Here is an 18,763-nt window from a genome sequence, read left to right as displayed (position 1 = left end):
GAAAGTTCAATTATGAAATATTAATACATTTTTTTTAAAGCTGGAGTCGGTACATTTCTTCCGACTCCGACTCCAACCAAAACTAACTCCGACTCCACGACTCCGACTCCACAGCCCTGATGGCAACCCCAGCTCATCAAACTCCTGATGGGCGGCAGCGTTCGTTATGCCGCAAAACTTGCTACAGTCCCAGACTGGAGTAGACTTTGTGGCGATGCCCACACGGAGGTGCATGACACTTGACCAATGGTCCTGAATCGTTAAGAAGCGTGACTCTCTGGTCTTGTTGAATCTGAGCCAAATTCTACATAATATAATACATATATACACGCAGTGTTATGTCCAGTGACTATTATGTGACATGGTCATACTAGGGCTGGATTACTGCACATACACAATCATGTATTGTGTAGGGAGATTCCTGCCTCTTCTGTTTTCAAGATGCATACAATTTGACTTCTGTGGATTCCTGTATATGTTTTTGTCTTCGTGCTCTGTCTTGGTCCACCCTTGATGCTTATTTTGAGTATCCCAGCATGCACTGGGATTCTCAAAGTGTCATCATCAAGGAAGTGGAAGAAAAAAGAAACGCAGTTACGGTAGATAGTGTAGTTACCGACGAATAAGGAATTTTTAATTCAGATATATTAGAAAATGGTTTACATTATGGAATTAAATAGATGGGGAACTAGAATAAAAATTAATTTGGACTTCCGACCACCCCTTTAATGCTACCCAAGTGTTCGTTCACGCAGCTGGATAATCGTCTAAAGGGATGAGTGGTGCGATCATAACTTGCGACAAGCACACGGTCAGATAAGTGTTTATACAGGACAAGAATCGTGAGGTTGAATAGCGATTGTTACATTATAACCTCCAACATGGTGCACTGTGATCACACACATATGAAGAGTATTTGTGTTCAACATTCCAATCCCATAAATTATGCTATTTCCAATACATGACTGTATAAATTATAGTACAAACATATTTAATCGAATTATCAATAAAATGTTTGCTTATAAATTACCTGGGTTTATAAGAAGAATAATATGACACCTATATACACTCCAATGCTCCCAACTACTACTGAGCAACTGTTTTGAAATGTGATCAACCAATCACTGAAAGGCAATGTCCACACTGTCAGTATTGGGTCAGTATTTTACCTCCGTATTTGTAAGCCAAAACCAGGAGAGGAACAATCAGGAAAAGTATAATAGAAACATGTCACCAGTATTTATCACCCACTCCTGGTTTTGGCTTACACATCCTGAGGCAAAATACTGACCAAATACTGCTAGTGTGAACGTGGCCTAAGCCAGAACTCTTTAGGACTTGAATTCCCACTCCTCCTTTTTGATGGTCTAATCGTTGGTTGGAATGAGCAAACCATCTTCATTTACATTACACAATTTTTGAAAGATGACATTTTTTTTCTTACCTGCACCATGAACGAGCGTATTTGGACACATCATGCCTGATGCTTCTGTCACTTGCTGGAACAGAGGTAGGAAGCCCCCTTACACATTGGGCATAATTCACATTTATCCTGTGCGCTACACTTAGCACTTTCATTGTTGTTTCTGTCTAAACCCCTGAAGAATGGGAGTCTGATAAAGCCATTCAGTGTAATGGGGCAGACAGATCTTTGGAGTCCACGTGGCCTCTATTTCGGTGGTGTGACACAGAAGTGTGGTGGTTCTTCCGTCTTTGTAAGAATTTAGCTTATTTTAATTTGATAAATGTGTTGGTTACTGCTGTGGCCACTGATTGTGTCTAGCAGTTGCTCACTGACAACATCGGAAAAGTAGGAGAAAAGACAAGGATTGATGGATGAGTTTGTGCGATTTTTTTTTTTTTTTTTTTTTTTTTTTTTTTTTTTTTTTCAGCACACACACCAGTAAAATACAGGGAGGTGCGCTGGACACATCTTTAAAAACCTTTTAAAAGCTTTGCTAAAGTTTTTAAAGTTGTAAACCTGAACTCTGCAGGACTTTCCTTACTTTGGGCGGTCACCATGGAGCAATTGCAGTAATTTCTCATGTATTACTGTATATTTAGGTCTTGTGCTTAGGAATCCATGTTCTGTTTCCTAACATTAGTCTTGACATTTCTTTACTCTTTCTCTATAGGGGTCTAGATGATAGGGTTTCGTGTGCTGCCATACACACTGAGCACAGCAAAGGATTAAGCAAAGAACTCCACGATTATAGGTATGTCCTCCTATTTGTGTGTGGTAAGGTAGCATTTTGTGCTGTGTAAATGAATCATTCTGTAAGTGGTCACTGCTGGCCCAGCTTTCAAGGGCATTCTGTGTGGTATTTCATGTCCCTACTTTCACATGTTTTGTGCATTTTGTTTTTACATTTTTGCAACAAAAGCTAATATGTGTAGAACAAATGGTAAGATGCTTCTTCATTATCAGATCAGATTGTTGTCTGCTGATACATAGTGTTCTGCAGTGCTTCATAGGTAGTCAAGCTAAGATTAAAGGGCTTTTCTAGGGTCAGAATACTGAGGATGTCTGTCTCATCTCTCTCGTGAGAACTGCAGCCTCTAATTTGTCTACAGTGCAGGGTGTTATGGTGTTGTCCCATTCACTTAGGGTAATCCGCATTCAAACTGGTGCCATTTGTCCTAACACCACTGATCAGCAAGGTTGAAAAAGAATCGCATCCCCAGTGGTCAAATATTGATGGTTTATCATGCCAATTGTCAATATTCTAAAATGGGAATTTGAAATATGAAAGATTTCTAGAAAATATCTGAACTCAAATTGTATGTATGTGTATACGATATACTGTCAAATTCTTCCTTTTATCACAGATGACTGCTCAAACTACAAGGTCGTGTTACTTTCTCGTCCACTTGATATCTCTTTGAGATGTGAAATTTTATACATACATACTGTACATACAGTCCTGCTCATCGTTATTGGCACCCATGAAGAAAAACCTAAAGCTTTCTGTGACACTGGTATTGGCTCCCTTTACATTTAATTAGTATGGGAGCACATTTTGACTCCCCTGTGGAAAATTCCAAATGAATATCACCTGTGATTAATTGTCGGTGCCCATATGACATGAATTAGCCAATGAATGATGACTTCAGTGTTTTAAAAAGCCACATGGTTGGCCCTGTTTTTTTTGTTACAATGGTGAAGACCAAGAAGCTGTCTGAGGACAGAAGAACTGCTATTCGCAGACACAAGACTTCCAAAGGGTATAATGCCATCTCCAAAGACCTTGGTATCTCCGTTTCAGCAGTACATAATGTTAAGACGTTTGCCAAGCATGAAACGGAGTCGCCTGCCAGGGCCGTGCGGTACTCAGTACGGTACTTAAAGGGGATATCATGGTGGCAGCGACCCAGTCCGTGTCCCTGGGCGCCCAAATAAAGGGGGAAGTCTTTAAGGGAGTTTTATGAATAAAGTTTGTGTTTGTGACGCCACCTGTGGTGTTCGGTCAATGGGAACCGACGCTGCTTAAAGGGGTCCTCTGGGGTGATGTTATGGCAACTAAGATAGTATAACTTCCCACAGGTGAAATAGGTCCCCAGGGCTCCCGGTGTGTAGGTGAAGATGGTGGGTGGTGCGGTAAGAAACGGAGGACACAGGTTTGCAGTCTCTCTACCTGGTTTACTGAAGGCTTCAGGCAACCGCAGTCCAGGGCACCAGATCACAGGTACAGGCAGGGTCCGGCCGGCTTGGAAGCAAGTTCAGAGTCCCCTTTACCTCTGCAGGGAGGTAGCCCAGTCACAGCTATCCTTCCCAGTTGTCACACTCCTGTGCTTCGCTCTCCTGCACGCTGTCTACAGTTTGTTCTTTCCTTCTGTATTCTTTCTCCAGGAGCTGCAGCACCTATGGCTACACGGCCCCTTCAGTCCTTCCGACACTCGCTGTCTGACTGCACTCTCCTCTGTCCTCCTGACAGACTCAGTGACTTTCCCTCCAGACCAGAATGCTTATCCAGGGGAGACAACCACAAGCTGCATCAGACCTCCCCTTCTGGCCTGGAGTGTGAACATGTTGTATGTTAGTGGTTACCTGATAGAAAAGATCTTCCCTTGCTTCCAAGCGTGACATCACTCTCCCCGTGAGGAAAGCAATGCCACTGTAACAACCAGGACCCTGGGTTGTTACAGAACCGTCAAGGACCTCCCTAGACATGGGGGGGGGGGGGGAAGGGGAAAATTCACAAGAGATGTCTTCAAAGGTTTGTGCGAATGGTGGAAAAAATACGTCAAACATCCAAAGACCTGAAAGCCAACCTGGAACAGTCTGGGCTCATGGTTACAACAAGTACCATACGCACCGCACTAAACCAAGCAGAGCTTTATGGGCGAAGGCCAAGGAAGAAGCCATTGCTGAAAAAAGGCATAAAAAGGAACAACTGATCTTTGCCAAAGAATACCTTAGAAGCACACAGAACACCCAAAACTATCCAACAAATATGATATATATGTGTATTTAAAAAATATTATTATATATGTATAAAAGAAACAGGAGGATGTCAAGGTGTGCTGTGAGGGATTAGAGGGATCCACTATAGAAATAGGGTTTAACCAAAGCAAATACAGAACATGAAGACCACCAAAAAGCGTGCAGGCTAAAATAGGATTTAAAAAAATGTGCCTTTATTCTATAGAAGTGGCAAATGGTTACACAATATTAAAAAAATATAAATACAAAAGTGCACTAGACAAGACTACAAAAAAAAGCATGAATCATATAATTATAATCTTTAGCAACAACCTCAGAAGAATCGGTACAAAAATACCTCTCTACTATATTATCCAGTTATGCATACCAACTGTGCAAAATAGCAAAAAATACATAATAAAGTGAAAAATGTGAGTACAGAGTTTAGACAACATATGGTAGAAAATTGTCAAATAAGGTGCAACACAGTGCTTAGTGTTAAAAAAAAAAAAAAAAAAAAGTCAGCCAAGGCCAACCAATGACCAAAATATATATATATATATATATATATATATATATATATATAAATACATACATACATATACTAGCTATTGAACCCGTTCTACGCCCGGGTGGCGAGCATTTATATTGGTATATGGTCTCCATCCTGGTATGTGCTGCTCCCATCTTGCTCTCCCATCCTGTCATGTGCTGCTCCATCCTGCGCCCCCATCCTGTCATGTGCTCCCATCCTGCGCCCCCATCCTGTCATGTGGTGCTCCATCCTGTGTCCCCACCCTGTCATGTGCTGTTCCATCCGTCGCCCCCATCCTATCATGTGCTGCTCCCATCCTGCGTGCAGAGTGCGGGCGGCTGTGCAGAGTGCGGGCGGCTGTGCAGAGTGCGGGCGGCTGTGCAGAGTGCGGGCGGCTGTGCAGAGTGCGGGCGGCTGTGCAGAGTGCGGGCGGCTGTGCAGAGTGCGGGCGGCTGTGCAGAGTGCGGGCGGCTGTGCAGAGTGCGGGCGGCTGTGCAGAGTGCGGGCGGCTGTGCAGAGTGCGGGCGGCTGTGCAGAGTGCGGGCGGCTGTGCAGAGTGCGGGCGGCTGTGCAGAGTGCGGGCGGCTGTGCAGAGTGCGGGCGGCTGTGCAGAGTGCGGGCGGCTGTGCAGAGTGCGGGCGGCTGTGCAGAGTGCGGGCGGCTGTGCAGAGTGCGGGCGGCTGTGCAGAGTGCGGGCGGCTGTGCAGAGTGCGGGCGGCTGTGCAGAGTGCGGGCGGCTGTGCAGAGTGCGGGCGGCTGTGCAGAGTGCGGGCGGCTGTGCAGAGTGCGGGCGGCTGTGCAGAGTGCGGGCGGCTGTGCAGAGTGCGGGCGGCTGTGCAGAGTGCGGGCGGCTGTGCAGAGTGCGGGCGGCTGTGCAGAGTGCGGGCGGCTGTGCAGAGTGCGGGCGGCTGTGCAGAGTGCGGGCGGCTGTGCAGAGTGCGGGCGGCTGTGCAGAGTGCGGGCGGCTGTGCAGAGTGCGGGCGGCTGTGCAGAGTGCGGGCGGCTGTGCAGAGTGCGGGCGGCTGTGCAGAGTGCGGGCGGCTGTGCAGAGTGCGGGCGGCTGTGCAGAGTGCGGGCGGCTGTGCAGAGTGCGGGCGGCTGTGCAGAGTGCGGGCGGCTGTGCAGAGTGCGGGCGGCTGTGCAGAGTGCGGGCGGCTGTGCAGAGTGCGGGCGGCTGCGCGTGGCTCTGGTGAGTGCGGGCGGCTGCGCGTGGCTCTGGTGAGTGCGGGCGGCTGCGCGTGGCTCTGGTGGGTTAAACATGAAATCAGAATTATCAAGAGATTTTAGAGGGAAATGTCCTTCCCAATGTAAGAAAACATGGGTCCTCCAGCAAGACAAAGGCCCAAAGCACACATCCAAAAGTACACAGGATTGATTGAAAATGAAAGAATGAACTATTTTAAAATGGCCATCAATGAGTTCTGACCTCAATCCCGCTGAAAATGTTTGGAGTGAACTGAAATTTGCCATTGGGAAAAAGAACCCAGCAAGCAATCAAGAGCTTGAACAAACTGCAAAGGAAGAGTGGGAGAAAATACCAGCTGAGAAGTGCAGGAAGCTTATTGTTGGCTACACAAATTATCTGGAGGCTGTCATCAATGCCAAAGGGTGTGCAGCCAAGTATTAATTAGGGGTGCCTTTTACTGCTGTTTCTTCTGTTTCTTCTTTGAAATTGCATCATGTAAGTTGAAAAGCAATGTTTTATTGTTGTATGACTTTGGACTACTAATTAAAAAATCCTGAGGATATAACTTTGGTACATTTCCATTCATTTCTGAAGATATTGTACAGTCTATGGAGAAAATGAAGGGCTACCAATAATAGTGAGGAGCACTGTATGTATGTACGTACGTATGCACATACATACTCAATACATACACACTCAATACATACATACATACATACATACATACATACATACATACATACATACATACTCAGTACATACATACTCAATACATACATACTCCATACATACATATACATACATACATACTCCATACATACATACTCAATACATACATACATGCATGCATGCATACATACTTACTCAATACATACATACTCAATAAATACATACATACATACATACTCAATACATATATACATACATACTCAATACATACATACATACTCAATACATACATACATACTCAATATATACATACATACTCAATACATACATACATACTCAATACATACATACTCAATAAATACATACATACATACTCAATACATACATGCTCAATAAATACATACATACTCAATAAATACATACATACATACTCAATACATACATACATACTCCATACATACTCAATACATACATACTCAATGCATACATACTCAATGCATACATACTCAATGCATACATACTCAATGCATACATACTCAATGCATACATACTCAATGCATACATACTCCATGCATACATACTCCATGCATACATACTCCATGCATACATACTCCATGCATACATACTCCATGCATACATACTCCATGCATACATACTCCATGCATACATACTCAATGCATACATACTCAATGCATACATACTCAATGCATACATACTCAATGCATACATACTCCATGCATACATACTCCATGCATACATACTCCATGCATACATACTCCATGCATACATACTCAATGCATACATACTCAATGCATACATACTCAATGCATACATACTCAATGCATACATACTCAATGCATACATACTCAATGCATACATACTCAATGCATACATACTCAATGCATACATACTCAATGCATACATACTCAATGCATACATACTCAATGCATACATACTCAATGCATACATACTCAATGCATACATACTCCGTACGTACATACTCCGTACGTACATACTCCGTACGTACATACTCCGTACATACATACTCTCAATTATTTTTCCAATACACGTAATTTAAAGACAGTCTGTCACCCCCAAAATGGCATTTAAACTTCCTAAACAAATATAAGGGATGTAGCCACTTTTGAAATCATACTACACAAGTATAGCTTAACTTTATCCTTAAATAAAAATCAACTTTTATTTGATGTGTAAATGATGGCCTGGCCTATTCTGTAACGTATAGTCAAGCCCTCCTATTTGCTTAATAAAGCCGGCACCTCACATTGCTTGACTTCTCTAAGGCCTAGGTCTGTAGTTCCTGTCCTGCACACTGACCATGGATGAACACAACAGCTGCTGGCACTCCTGACATCTGCCGCAGTCACTCCGGTGCTGGGAGCGGGCACTCATGTGACAACTTGTATGTGATTTGCATATTTAGGCCATGTGCACACGTTCAGTATTTTTCGCGTTTTTTCACTAAAAAAAGCGAAAAAAAATGCTTACATATGCCTCCCATTATTTTCAGTCTATTCCGCGTATCTTGTGCAAATGTTGCATTTTTTTCCGCGAAAAAATCGCATTGCGGAATAAAAAGCAACATGTTCATTAAATTTGCGGAATTGCGGGGATTCCGCACACCTAGGAGTGCATTGATCTGCTTACTTTCCGCATGTGGCTATGCCCACCATGCAGGAAGTAAGCAGATCATGTGCGGTTGGTACCCAGGGTGGAGGAGAGGAGACTCTCCTCCACGGACTGGGCACCATATAATTGGTAAAAAAAAAAAGAATTAAAATAAAAAAGTCATATACTCATCTTCGATGGCCCCCGCAGTCTTCTCGCCTCTCAGGTGCACGCTGCCGCTTCCGTTCCTATAGCTGGTGTGTGTGAAGGACCTGCGATGACGTCGCAGTCACGTGACCGCGACGTTATCGAAGGTCCTGCACACACCATCTATAGGAACTGACGCCGCTGAGGAGATAAGCTGTCTGCAGGTGAGTATAACCATTTTTTTTATTTTTTTTATTATTTTTAACATTCTATCTTTTACTATTGATGCTGCATAGGCTGCATCTATAGTAAAAAGTTGGTCACACTTGTCAAACACTATGTTTGACAAGTGTGACCAACCTGTCAATCAGTTTTCCAAGCGATGCTACAGATCGCTTGGAAAACTTTAGCATTCTGCAAGCTAATTACGCTTGAAAAATGCTAAAAAAAACCGGGAAAAAAACGCAAAAAGAAACATGCGGATTTCTTGCAGAAAATTTCCGGTTCTCTTCAGGAAATTTCTGCAAGAAATCCTGACGTGTGCTCATACCCTTAGGCCATGTTCACACTTTGTGGGTTTTACCACAGCAGTTTCCATAGCATTTACATTTACATGTAAACCCTATGGAAACAGCAATCCGCTGTGCACATGCTGCGGGAAAAACCGCGCAGAAACGCAGCGGTTTACATTCCGCAGCATGTCACTTCTTTGTGCAGAATCGCTGCGATTCTGCACCCATAGGAAAGCATTGATCCGCTAACTTCCCGCATGGGGCTGTGCCCACGATGCGGGAAGTAAGCGGATAATGTGCAGATGGTACCCGGGGTGGAGGAGAGGAGACTCTCCTCCAGGCCCTGGGAACCATATTTGTGTAAAAAAAAAAAAAAAGAATTAAAATAAAAAATAATGATATACTCCCCTCTCAGCGCTGCACGCGGCCGTCCGGTATCAGGGTTGGTGTGCGAGCAGGACCTGCGGTGACGTCGCGGTCACATGACCGTGACGTCGCGGTCACATGACCGTGATGTCACGAAGGTCCTTCTCGCACAGCATCTTTGGAACCGGACCGCCGCGTGCAGCGCCGAGGAGATCGGGATGTCAGAGGGTGAGTATATAACCATGTTTTATTATTTTTAACATTACTATTGATGCTGCATATTGCTGCATATGCAGCATCAATAGTATAGGCGGAAACCCGCAGCGGAAACCGCAAAACAAACCGCGATAAATCTGCAGGGATAACCGCAGCGGTTTTGCCCTGCAGATTTATCAAATCCGCTGCGGGAGAACCCGCAGAGGACACCGCAAAGTGTGCACATAGCCTTACAGCCACATTCCAACTAGACTGTGTCCATCCTCGTTAAATACACTATTGAGCGAGGTCGCGTCCATCTAGTTGACATGTTACTGAATGTATACAAAGCTCATGCTTAGTCGTGCGTCTGCCGCTCCCGGCATCATAGAATACTCAGTGCGCAGTGCAGGCAGTGTGAGGATTCACAAGTGTACAGTCACAGTGTAGCCTAAGGCCAGACAATCCCTTTAACCTATGCTTGCTTAGTATGGCTTAAATAGGATCTAGGGCCCCTATATAAATGTTTAGGCAGTTGAAATGCCATTTTGGGGGTGACAGCCTGCCTTTCAATCTGTTATGGAGGAGATTAGGACCAATATAATTCTCCTTGCTGAGTAATGTTCTCCAGAATGTTTCCAATTGTCCAAAGTTAAGAGCAGCACAATGTCAGCAGGTGGGAGCAGATCCTGAAGAATGAGGAACTCATGCCTGAGTCATTGTGTTGCATTTGTGCATTTTTTGTCTAGGTTTTGGTATTCTTAATTGGAATTTGTGCCTTATTTTATAAGTTTGTCTGTTTTTGTTCGCCCTTGTGGGCAGAGTATTTTGTTTTCCTGATGTTTTCAGCTAATTCAGATTGATTGTGAAAAATCTCCCCTTTATGTAAACCAGATATTTTTACACACAGAATCCAACATTTTAGCAGAACGTGCAAATTACTGCCCTGAAGTGTCAGTTTAAAGACAAGGTGGTTTATGATAGTGCACAAAACTCATGAACAGTCTGCACATTTTGAAGGATTTGGTGCAAAAACTTGATTGAAAACTACAAGAAAAAAAAATGACTTAAAAAGCAGGAAAAAAACCCAACAACCCCGTGTATGATGAATTGAAGTCTTTATATTCAAGGTGGTGACGAGTGTATTGCATTTTTCATAGTGATGTGTAGGGTTTAGCGACTTTTACTTTTTTCGGATCGAGTCGGGTTTCGCGAAACCCGACTTAGTCAAAAGTCGGGTCAGGTGAAATCGGCCCGATTATTGCGAAAAGTCGGGGGCCGACAAACACGAAACCCAATGCCAGTCAATGGGGAATCAAAGTCGGCAGTGAGTGGAGGACAGGAAAACACCTACAGTGCCCATTTTAATGCCAAAAACATCAATTCTTATTACTTTAGCTTGTCAATCTTAATTTACTTTATAATAATAGTTAGGCATTGAAAACTGGGGGTCATTTGGCTAAAGCTGTGGGAGGGGGTAGGGCTGGCTCAAGATTTTTGTGGGCCCAGGAAACGCGGAATACGTCACGGCGGTGGAGCAGGGAGAGGTAAGTATTTCAACTTTGCAAGTGCTGTGATCCTGAGCAAGCAGGGGGGCCCACTCGTTGGCACTGGCGCAGGGCCCCTCATAGTACGGCAGTGTGTTTGACGAAGGGTGCCGCCTCCCACTGGCAGAGACGCTTTTGCGTACTATGAGGGGCCCTGTGCCAGTGACGTCGCCAACGAGTATGCCCCCCCCCCCCCCCCCCCCCCCCCTGATGAAGGAACCTGCACTTTCATCTGCACCTTCCTCTTTGTCCCCGTGTAAGGTGGTATAGTATGCGGGAAGGGGAACCTGACTTTCAGCAGGGTCAGATTCTGGCTGTGTAGAGTACAAGGGTAATGTAGTGGTCTAAGTCAATGTACCAGCAGACTCATCTAGCAGTGGCTGGGCAATGGGCAGGATGAAGAGGAAACAGATATAGGCCCAAATAATAAAGTAGGCTAAAGGCAGTTGAAAATTGGTAACAGGACTAAACAGGCGGCATGGCTTTGTGCAGTGGAGGAAAACTGTAATGAGTGGCAGACACAGTTCTAGGCCCAAATAATAAAGTAGGCTAAATGCAGTTCAAATGTGGTAACAGGACTAAACAGGCGGCAGTGCTTTGTTCAGTGGAGGAAAACTGTAATGAGTGGCAGACACCGTTAGTAGGCCCAAATAATAGTGGGCTAAATGTCTGCCAAAAAATTGTTCATAAATAAACAGGTGACATAGCTAGGCACAGGGGTGGGCTCCTCTGCTGAGTAGCAGACAGTGGTAGTAGGCGCAAAGTATAACTGGTCTCAATGGAGGCCAGGGCCCCTGTATATTTTAACTATCATCTATCATTTCAACAAATTTGTATTGGCAGTGCCATTGAAGGATTTAACAGCCCAGACTACACAGTGGTGGAGCAGGGAGAGGTAAGTATTGCAAGTGGTAGAGCACTGTTCGAGCTGGGGGGGGGAACACTCTCTCGTGGGCGGCGGTACTGGCACAGGGCCCCTCATATTACGACGGTGTGTCTGACGTTGGTTGTGCACCACCACCGTCAGACACTTCATTGTACTATGAGGGACCCTGTGCCAGTGCCGTCCCCCAAGAGTGGGCACACCCACCTGTCCAGGCTTGCGCCAGGTGGTGACCACGGCCCTGTGGGGGGAGTCAGCCCATTTAGGGAGGTATAAAAATGGCCTATGGTGGACATTCAGCAACTGCAAATGGAGGAATTGGAGAAGTCAGTAAGAGGAGGCCAAAAACAAGACCTTTTTACAGGAAAGCTACGTGTCAGCAGGGGAAGGTGGGGCAAAATAATTTGAAATCCATGATTTTTTCATTTTAATGAAGGTTATAACGATCATCAACATTTTGGGTAGCCAGACGTGTCCTTTTTTCGGTCAGTATTGAACCAGCAGCACTGAATACTCTTTCTGATAGCACACTAGCAGCAGGGCAAGCGAGCTCCTGTAATGCATATTCTGCCAATTCAGGCCAGGTGTATTTTAGATGCCCAGTAACCAAAGGGGAATGACCTGTGAAGAGGAACATCGATAAGGGAGGAAAAGTAGTTCGTAACCATACTGGAGAAATGATGTCTCCTGTCACTTAAAATCAATGCAGCAGTACCTGTCATGTCAGCGGTCATTGCGATATCACTCCACAACCTTGTCATAAAACCCCTCTGTCCAACGCTACTTCTGATTTGTGCACCTCTAACACCTCTGCCATGTTGCCCCCTGCGGCTCGTGTGAGAACCATCACCGCCGCTGTGTGCTGGGAATACCTGAACCAAACGGTCTACAAGAGTTGCTTGTTTGGTAGCCAATATTTGCTCAAGGTTCTCATGTGGCATGATATTTTGTATTTTTCCTTTATATCGTGGATCCAGGAGGCAGGCCAACCAGTAATCCTCATTGGTCATCATTTTGATAATGCGGGGGTCCCTTTTTGGGATACGCAAGGCATACTCAGCCATGTGGGCCAATGTTCCAGGTGTCAATTCACTGCTTGTGCTGGGTTGAGGAGCACTTTCTTGCAAATCAACATCTTGTGTCCCGCAAAAACCCTCTACCTGACCTTGCAACGCCACCAGTTTCTATTGCCCCCTGAGAAGCATCCTCCTCCCATAAATATTCATCCCCATCATCCTCCTCCTCCTCCTCCTCCTCTTCGTCTGCCACCTCATCCAGGAGAGTTCCCTGAGCAGACAATGGCTGACTTTAATCAAGGCTTCCCTCCTCCTCGGCTGCAGACGCCTGCTCCTTAATGTGCGTCAAACCTTGCATCAGCAGACGCATAAGTGGGATGCTCATGCTTATAATGGCGTCGTCTGCACTTACCAGCCGTGTGCATTCCTCAAAACACTGAAGGACTTCACAGAGGTCTTGTAGCTTCGACCACTGCACACCAGACAACTCCATGTCTGCCATCCAAGTGCCTGCCCGTGTATGTGTATCTTCCCACAAATTAATTACAGCACGCCTCTGTTCTCACAGCCTCTGAACCATGTGCAGTGTGGCGTTCCACCTTGTTGCAACGTCGATTATTAGGCGGTGCTGGGGAAGAATCAGCGATTGCTGATGGTTCAGCATACGGCTGGAGTGTACCGGCGGATGTGCGAGCAAAGTCTTCGCACCTTCAGGTGCAGGGCTGGTAACTCCGGATAATTTTTGAGGAAGCTCTGCACCACCAGGTTCAAGGTGTGAGCCAGGCAAGGTATGTGTTTCAGTTCTGAAAGGGCTATGGCAGCCATAAAATTCCTTCCGTTATCACTGACTACCTTGCCTGCCTCAAGATGTACGCTGCCCAGCCATGACTGAGTTTGTTGCTGCAAGTACTCGGCCAGTACTTCTGCGGTGTGTCTGTTGTTGCCCAAACACTTCATTTGTAACACAGCCTGCTGACGCTTACCACTAGCTGTTCGATAATGGGACACCTCGTGTGCAACACTGGCAGCTGCGGATGGAGTGGTCGTGCGACTGCGCTCTGTGGACGAGCTTTCGCTTGTGGAGGAGTGGCGAACGCCTACAGCCAACGGTTTCCTAGACCGTGGGCTAGGCAGAACTGTCCCACTATGGCTGTCCCCTGTGGACCCTGCATCCACCACATTAACCCAGTGCGCCGTGATGGACACGTGATGCCTACTGGTCCATGCATCCGTTGTGAGGTGCACCTTTCCACTGACTGATTGCCTCAGTGCATGGACAATGTGATCTTTGACATGCTGGTGGAGGGCTGAAATTGCTTTTCTCGCAAAGTGCCGACTGGGTAGGTCATACCGTGGTACTGCGTAGGCCATCAGGTCTTCGCTTCTAACGAGATTAGTATAGCAATGTGGGCGTTCAAACCCAGTGTACGCGGATGAGAGGATGAGTACTTTCTTTTCCTAATGAAAGTCTCTTGTAGGGTGAGCTGGACTGGAGAGCTGCATATGGTGGAACTAGCGGTGGTGGTGGTGGACATGGCGGATTGAGAGAGGGTTGGTGATGGTGTTCTTGATGTTGGCCTACATACAGTGTTTCCTACCAATAACCTTGTGATTCCCTGACTGCTTTGGCCTTGCGACGATACCTCCACATTTGCTGCTGGTGGTGTCCTAACTGGTGGGCTTACAGTGAGGGAAGCAATGTAGCGTTGCTGACTACCTTCATTCTGAGCAGGTGCACCAACGGTACGGGACGTTTGGTAGTTAGTCCAGGCTTGCAAGTGCATGCTGGTTAAATGTCTACGCATGCACGTTGTATTTAAATTTTGAAGATTCTTCCCTCTGCTAAAGGTCTTTGAGCATTTCTTACAGATAACTTTTGACTGATCATTCGGATATTGGTTAAAAAATTGCCACACTGCACTCTTCCTACTATGGAATACCTTTTCAGGCATTGCACGCTGTGCTACTTTCACCGGATGGCCACGCTGTCCTAAAACTGTTTTTGTTTTTGACAAACGTTTTTGGCCTGATAAGTGCCTGCCAGATGACAGCTGTTGTGATGTAGATGGCTGCTTCTGAGCTACTGGCAGCGGCACCCTCTTCCCCCAATGGCTGCCAATCTGGGTCAACAACTGGGTCATCTATCACCTCCTGTTCAATGTCATGTGCACCTTCCTCTGTGTCACAGTGTAAGGTGCTATAGCGTTCGGGACGGGGCACCATAGTCTCATCAGGGTCAGATTCTGGCTCAGTACACTGCGAGGGCAATGTAGTGATCTGAGTCAATGGAACAGCATAATAATCTAGCTGTGGCTGTGCATCAGTGCACTCCATGTCCGATACATCTTGTAATGGGCAGTTAACAATTTCCCTTTCTAACCCAGGCACGGTATGTATAAAGAGCTCCATGGAGTAACCTGTAGTGTCGCCTGACGCATCCTTCACTTTTGGTTTGGGTGAAGGACACAAGGAAACGTCTTGTTCCTGACTGGGAGCATCCACTGACGACTCGCTGCTTTTATATTTGGAACCTTCTGAAGAGGAGGCGAAAGAGCTAGAGGCTGAGTCAGCAAGGAAAGCCAAAACTTTTTCCTGCTGCTCCGGCTTTAAAAGCTGTTTTCCTACTCCCAGATAAGGGAGCCTTCGAGGCCTTGTGTAGCCAGACGATGACGCTGGCTCAACACCTCCAGCCTTAGGTGCTATTGTGCTTTTGCCACTACCACCAGATGCACCACCACCACCACCACCACCATCAGTACCAGCTGGCAACCACCGCCCACGGGCTCTTCCACCAGACTTCCTCATTTTTTGGAAAACCTAACTAAAATAACAACCGTTATATGGTACTGTAAAACAAGGTAGAAGGTGTATATACACTTGTTGAAAATTTAAATCTCCCTTTTTTGGGGGGAGACTGAACCAAAACTCAGGCCCTGTGCATAAAACAACACAATGTAAGTGGCTGGAAGATATATGAAAAAATACAAGGACTGTAGTACAATTTCAATCTCCCTACAATGATCTCAGGACAAGTATGGCAGCAATAAAAAGGACTGCTGCACACAAAAGTGTGGACAAATAAACAAGATAACTGTGCAGAAAGGAGCAACAGGATTTTTGCTTTTAAAAAAGCAGTTGGTTTGCACAGCGGCATACAAACAGCAATGCAGCTATCAGGGAGCCTTATAAGGCAGCCTTATAATCTACAGAGCTGATGCACAAAAATATAGCCTCCACTGTCCCTGCCAAAAAAAAGGTGGTGTTGGACAGTGGAAATCGCTACAGCAGAAGCGGTTTGGGGGTTAATCTTCCCTCCCTAACTCTGTCCCTGCTTCTGCTGAAGCTGCAGCAACCTCTCCCTATGCTAAGATCGGCAGAAGTAAGATGGCGGTCTGCGTGCATGCCCCTTTATAGCCCCTGTGACGCCGCAGAAAGCAAGCCAATCACTGTCATGCCCTTCTCTAAGATGGTGGGGACCGAGACCTATGTCATCACGCTGCCCACACTCTGCATCCTCCTTTATTGGCTGAAAAATGGCGGTGAAAGCGTCATATGAAATGCGACTTTGGCACGGAGATCGCCGACCGCATGGCCGATCCCACACTAGGATCGGGTCGGGTTTCATGAAACCCGACTTTGCCGAAAGTCGGTGATTTTTGAATTTGTCCGATCCGTTTCGCTCAACCCTAGTGATGTGTGTACATGCTTGGTTAAGGTGTTATCTCAGCATGCTCATGTACTAAGTGTCTTCGGCGTGCTCGAATACTATGTTCGCGTCTCTGCGGCTGCATGTCTCGTGGCTGTTTGACAGCAGGGATCGCCTAGCAGACAATCTGTTTGTGTTGCGGCTGTCAAACAGCTGTGGGGACTGGAGCATATTTTCGAGGACACTATTCACACTCGAGCATGCTCAGATAACACCTTATCCTAGCATGTTTGCTCCTCACTAATTTTTCCTCTCTTATTGGCTGCTGGCGATTGCTTGCAGTTGTCCTCTCCTGCCTTAGAAACATACGCGCTTCTTTTTTGACTTTAAGGCTTCATTCACACTTTTGTATCTGATACGTATTTTCTGTTTTTAAGTGAAAACCAGGAGTGGAAAAAGAACAGGGTATAATTACTGCTAAACTACAGCGAGTTTACTGTAATGGTTAAATGTGTTATGTAATATTGGAAAATGCCTCCGAGTTCACACTGACTTGTGCGCTCAGGTCAAGGTAACAGTCCAAAAGTTCCACCGATAACCACGGCTTCCATTCCGTAATCACTGACGGCCTCTCTGTTCTCTGGTGACTTTCTCCAGGTCTGGACATAAATACCCAGTTTTCTATGAATTTATCAGTGCTGTGTGATAAGTGTATGGACACATGGGAAGTAGATGAAATAAAGCGAGATACGGGAAACTGACTACTAGACACGTGCAGGAGCACATACACAATAGTGGGTCCTCGCTTATAATGCCTTAACCCCTTTTTTTTTTGTCATGTGCCATTCGTGTCATTGTTTACCAGCTTGCTTGATATTCGTTAAGGTAACATTTAATTTGTGTTCTTTTTCAGAAAGTTATTTTATGGAATTAATGAAATTACTGTTAAAGTGCCTTCTCTTTTTAAGCTTCTAATAAAGGAGGTGAGTGGTGTCTTTGGTCAGTTGGAGATTTTCGTGGTTCCGTTTACGTCAGTATGTACGTCCTTGCTGGTCCTGTGCTGCAGCTTGCCACCAGAGGGCAGTCTATTGCTTGGTTTTCGTTCTGCTTTCTGTATCTGCAGTTTATACAAGGATGCGTGTCTACAGTATACAGTGTACGGCAAACGTCCAGTAAAGCAATTTACAGTTCAGACAGTCATATAATTTTTTTTAGCATGTAAATCAGAAGTGTATGGGGACTTCTATGGGTTTCCTGCCCCTCCCTGGTAGTTAGGGGTATAAATCATTTTTGCTATTTGGTTTAATTAAAAAAATTGCACCATTTGGCGTTTACAGGCTTTTTTTAATGTCCCCTAAGATTATGCCTGCTGCCTGTATCCCCTCTGTGGAGAACCGGTAGCACTATTGAGAGTTGCCATCTTGCCATTGGGCTAGGCTGGTGGCACAGGCACCTGAAAGTATGGCCTCTGAATAAACTGTGCCCACAATCATACGATTGCACACTGTATCACTCTGAGTGAGATTACATTAGACCGATCACGTTTTCCTTTATTGATCATTCTATTACTTAGCTTAGTGTGCTATACGTCACAGGGACTAGCCCATGAGAATGCAGTGACGCCGTATTGAGGGTCTACGTGCGATAAATCCCATCCGTGTTTGCCCTTTGCACCTTCGGCTGCAGCCACTTGTCATGGTCCTGCTGTCTTCTTGCATACAGTAATGTGTTAATTGCATTACTTTGATATTTCCATATTTGTATTTTTTTTCCAGGTTCTCAATCCTTTTTACATTTTTCAACTATTCAGTGTTATTTTGTGGAGCACAGATGAATATTACTACTATGCATCTGCCATTGTGTTAATGTCTGTAATATCCATCATCAGTTCTCTGTACACTATTAAAAAGGTGAGCGACTTCTTTACTGATTGGACTTCCATTAGGTTACGGTCCTTGTTGGTTTTCAGCTCAGTATTGTTTGTACAACTACTTTTATCCCAGTGAATT

At 45.4% G+C, this 18,763-nt stretch overlaps 1 protein-coding gene across 2 annotated transcripts in view; it reads left to right on the top strand.

Annotated features, from left to right (window-relative positions):
• Window positions 1-18,763, top strand: part of ATP13A3 (ATPase 13A3) — a 182,141-nt gene that overhangs the window by 88,837 nt on the left and 74,541 nt on the right. For both annotated transcript variants that reach the window (XM_077290356.1, XM_077290355.1), the window contains exons 6-8: window positions 2,136-2,216; window positions 17,668-17,737; window positions 18,530-18,664. In XM_077290356.1, the coding sequence (XP_077146471.1) occupies window positions 2,136-2,216; window positions 17,668-17,737; window positions 18,530-18,664 (286 nt within the window). The remainder of the gene's footprint in view (window positions 1-2,135; window positions 2,217-17,667; window positions 17,738-18,529; window positions 18,665-18,763) is intronic.

This window comes from Ranitomeya variabilis, chromosome 2, assembly GCF_051348905.1.
Source record: "Ranitomeya variabilis isolate aRanVar5 chromosome 2, aRanVar5.hap1, whole genome shotgun sequence".
Classification (NCBI taxonomy): domain Eukaryota; kingdom Metazoa; phylum Chordata; class Amphibia; order Anura; family Dendrobatidae; genus Ranitomeya; species Ranitomeya variabilis.
Note: the sequence above shows the minus strand (reverse complement) of the source record. Positions and strands in the feature narration are given on the sequence as shown.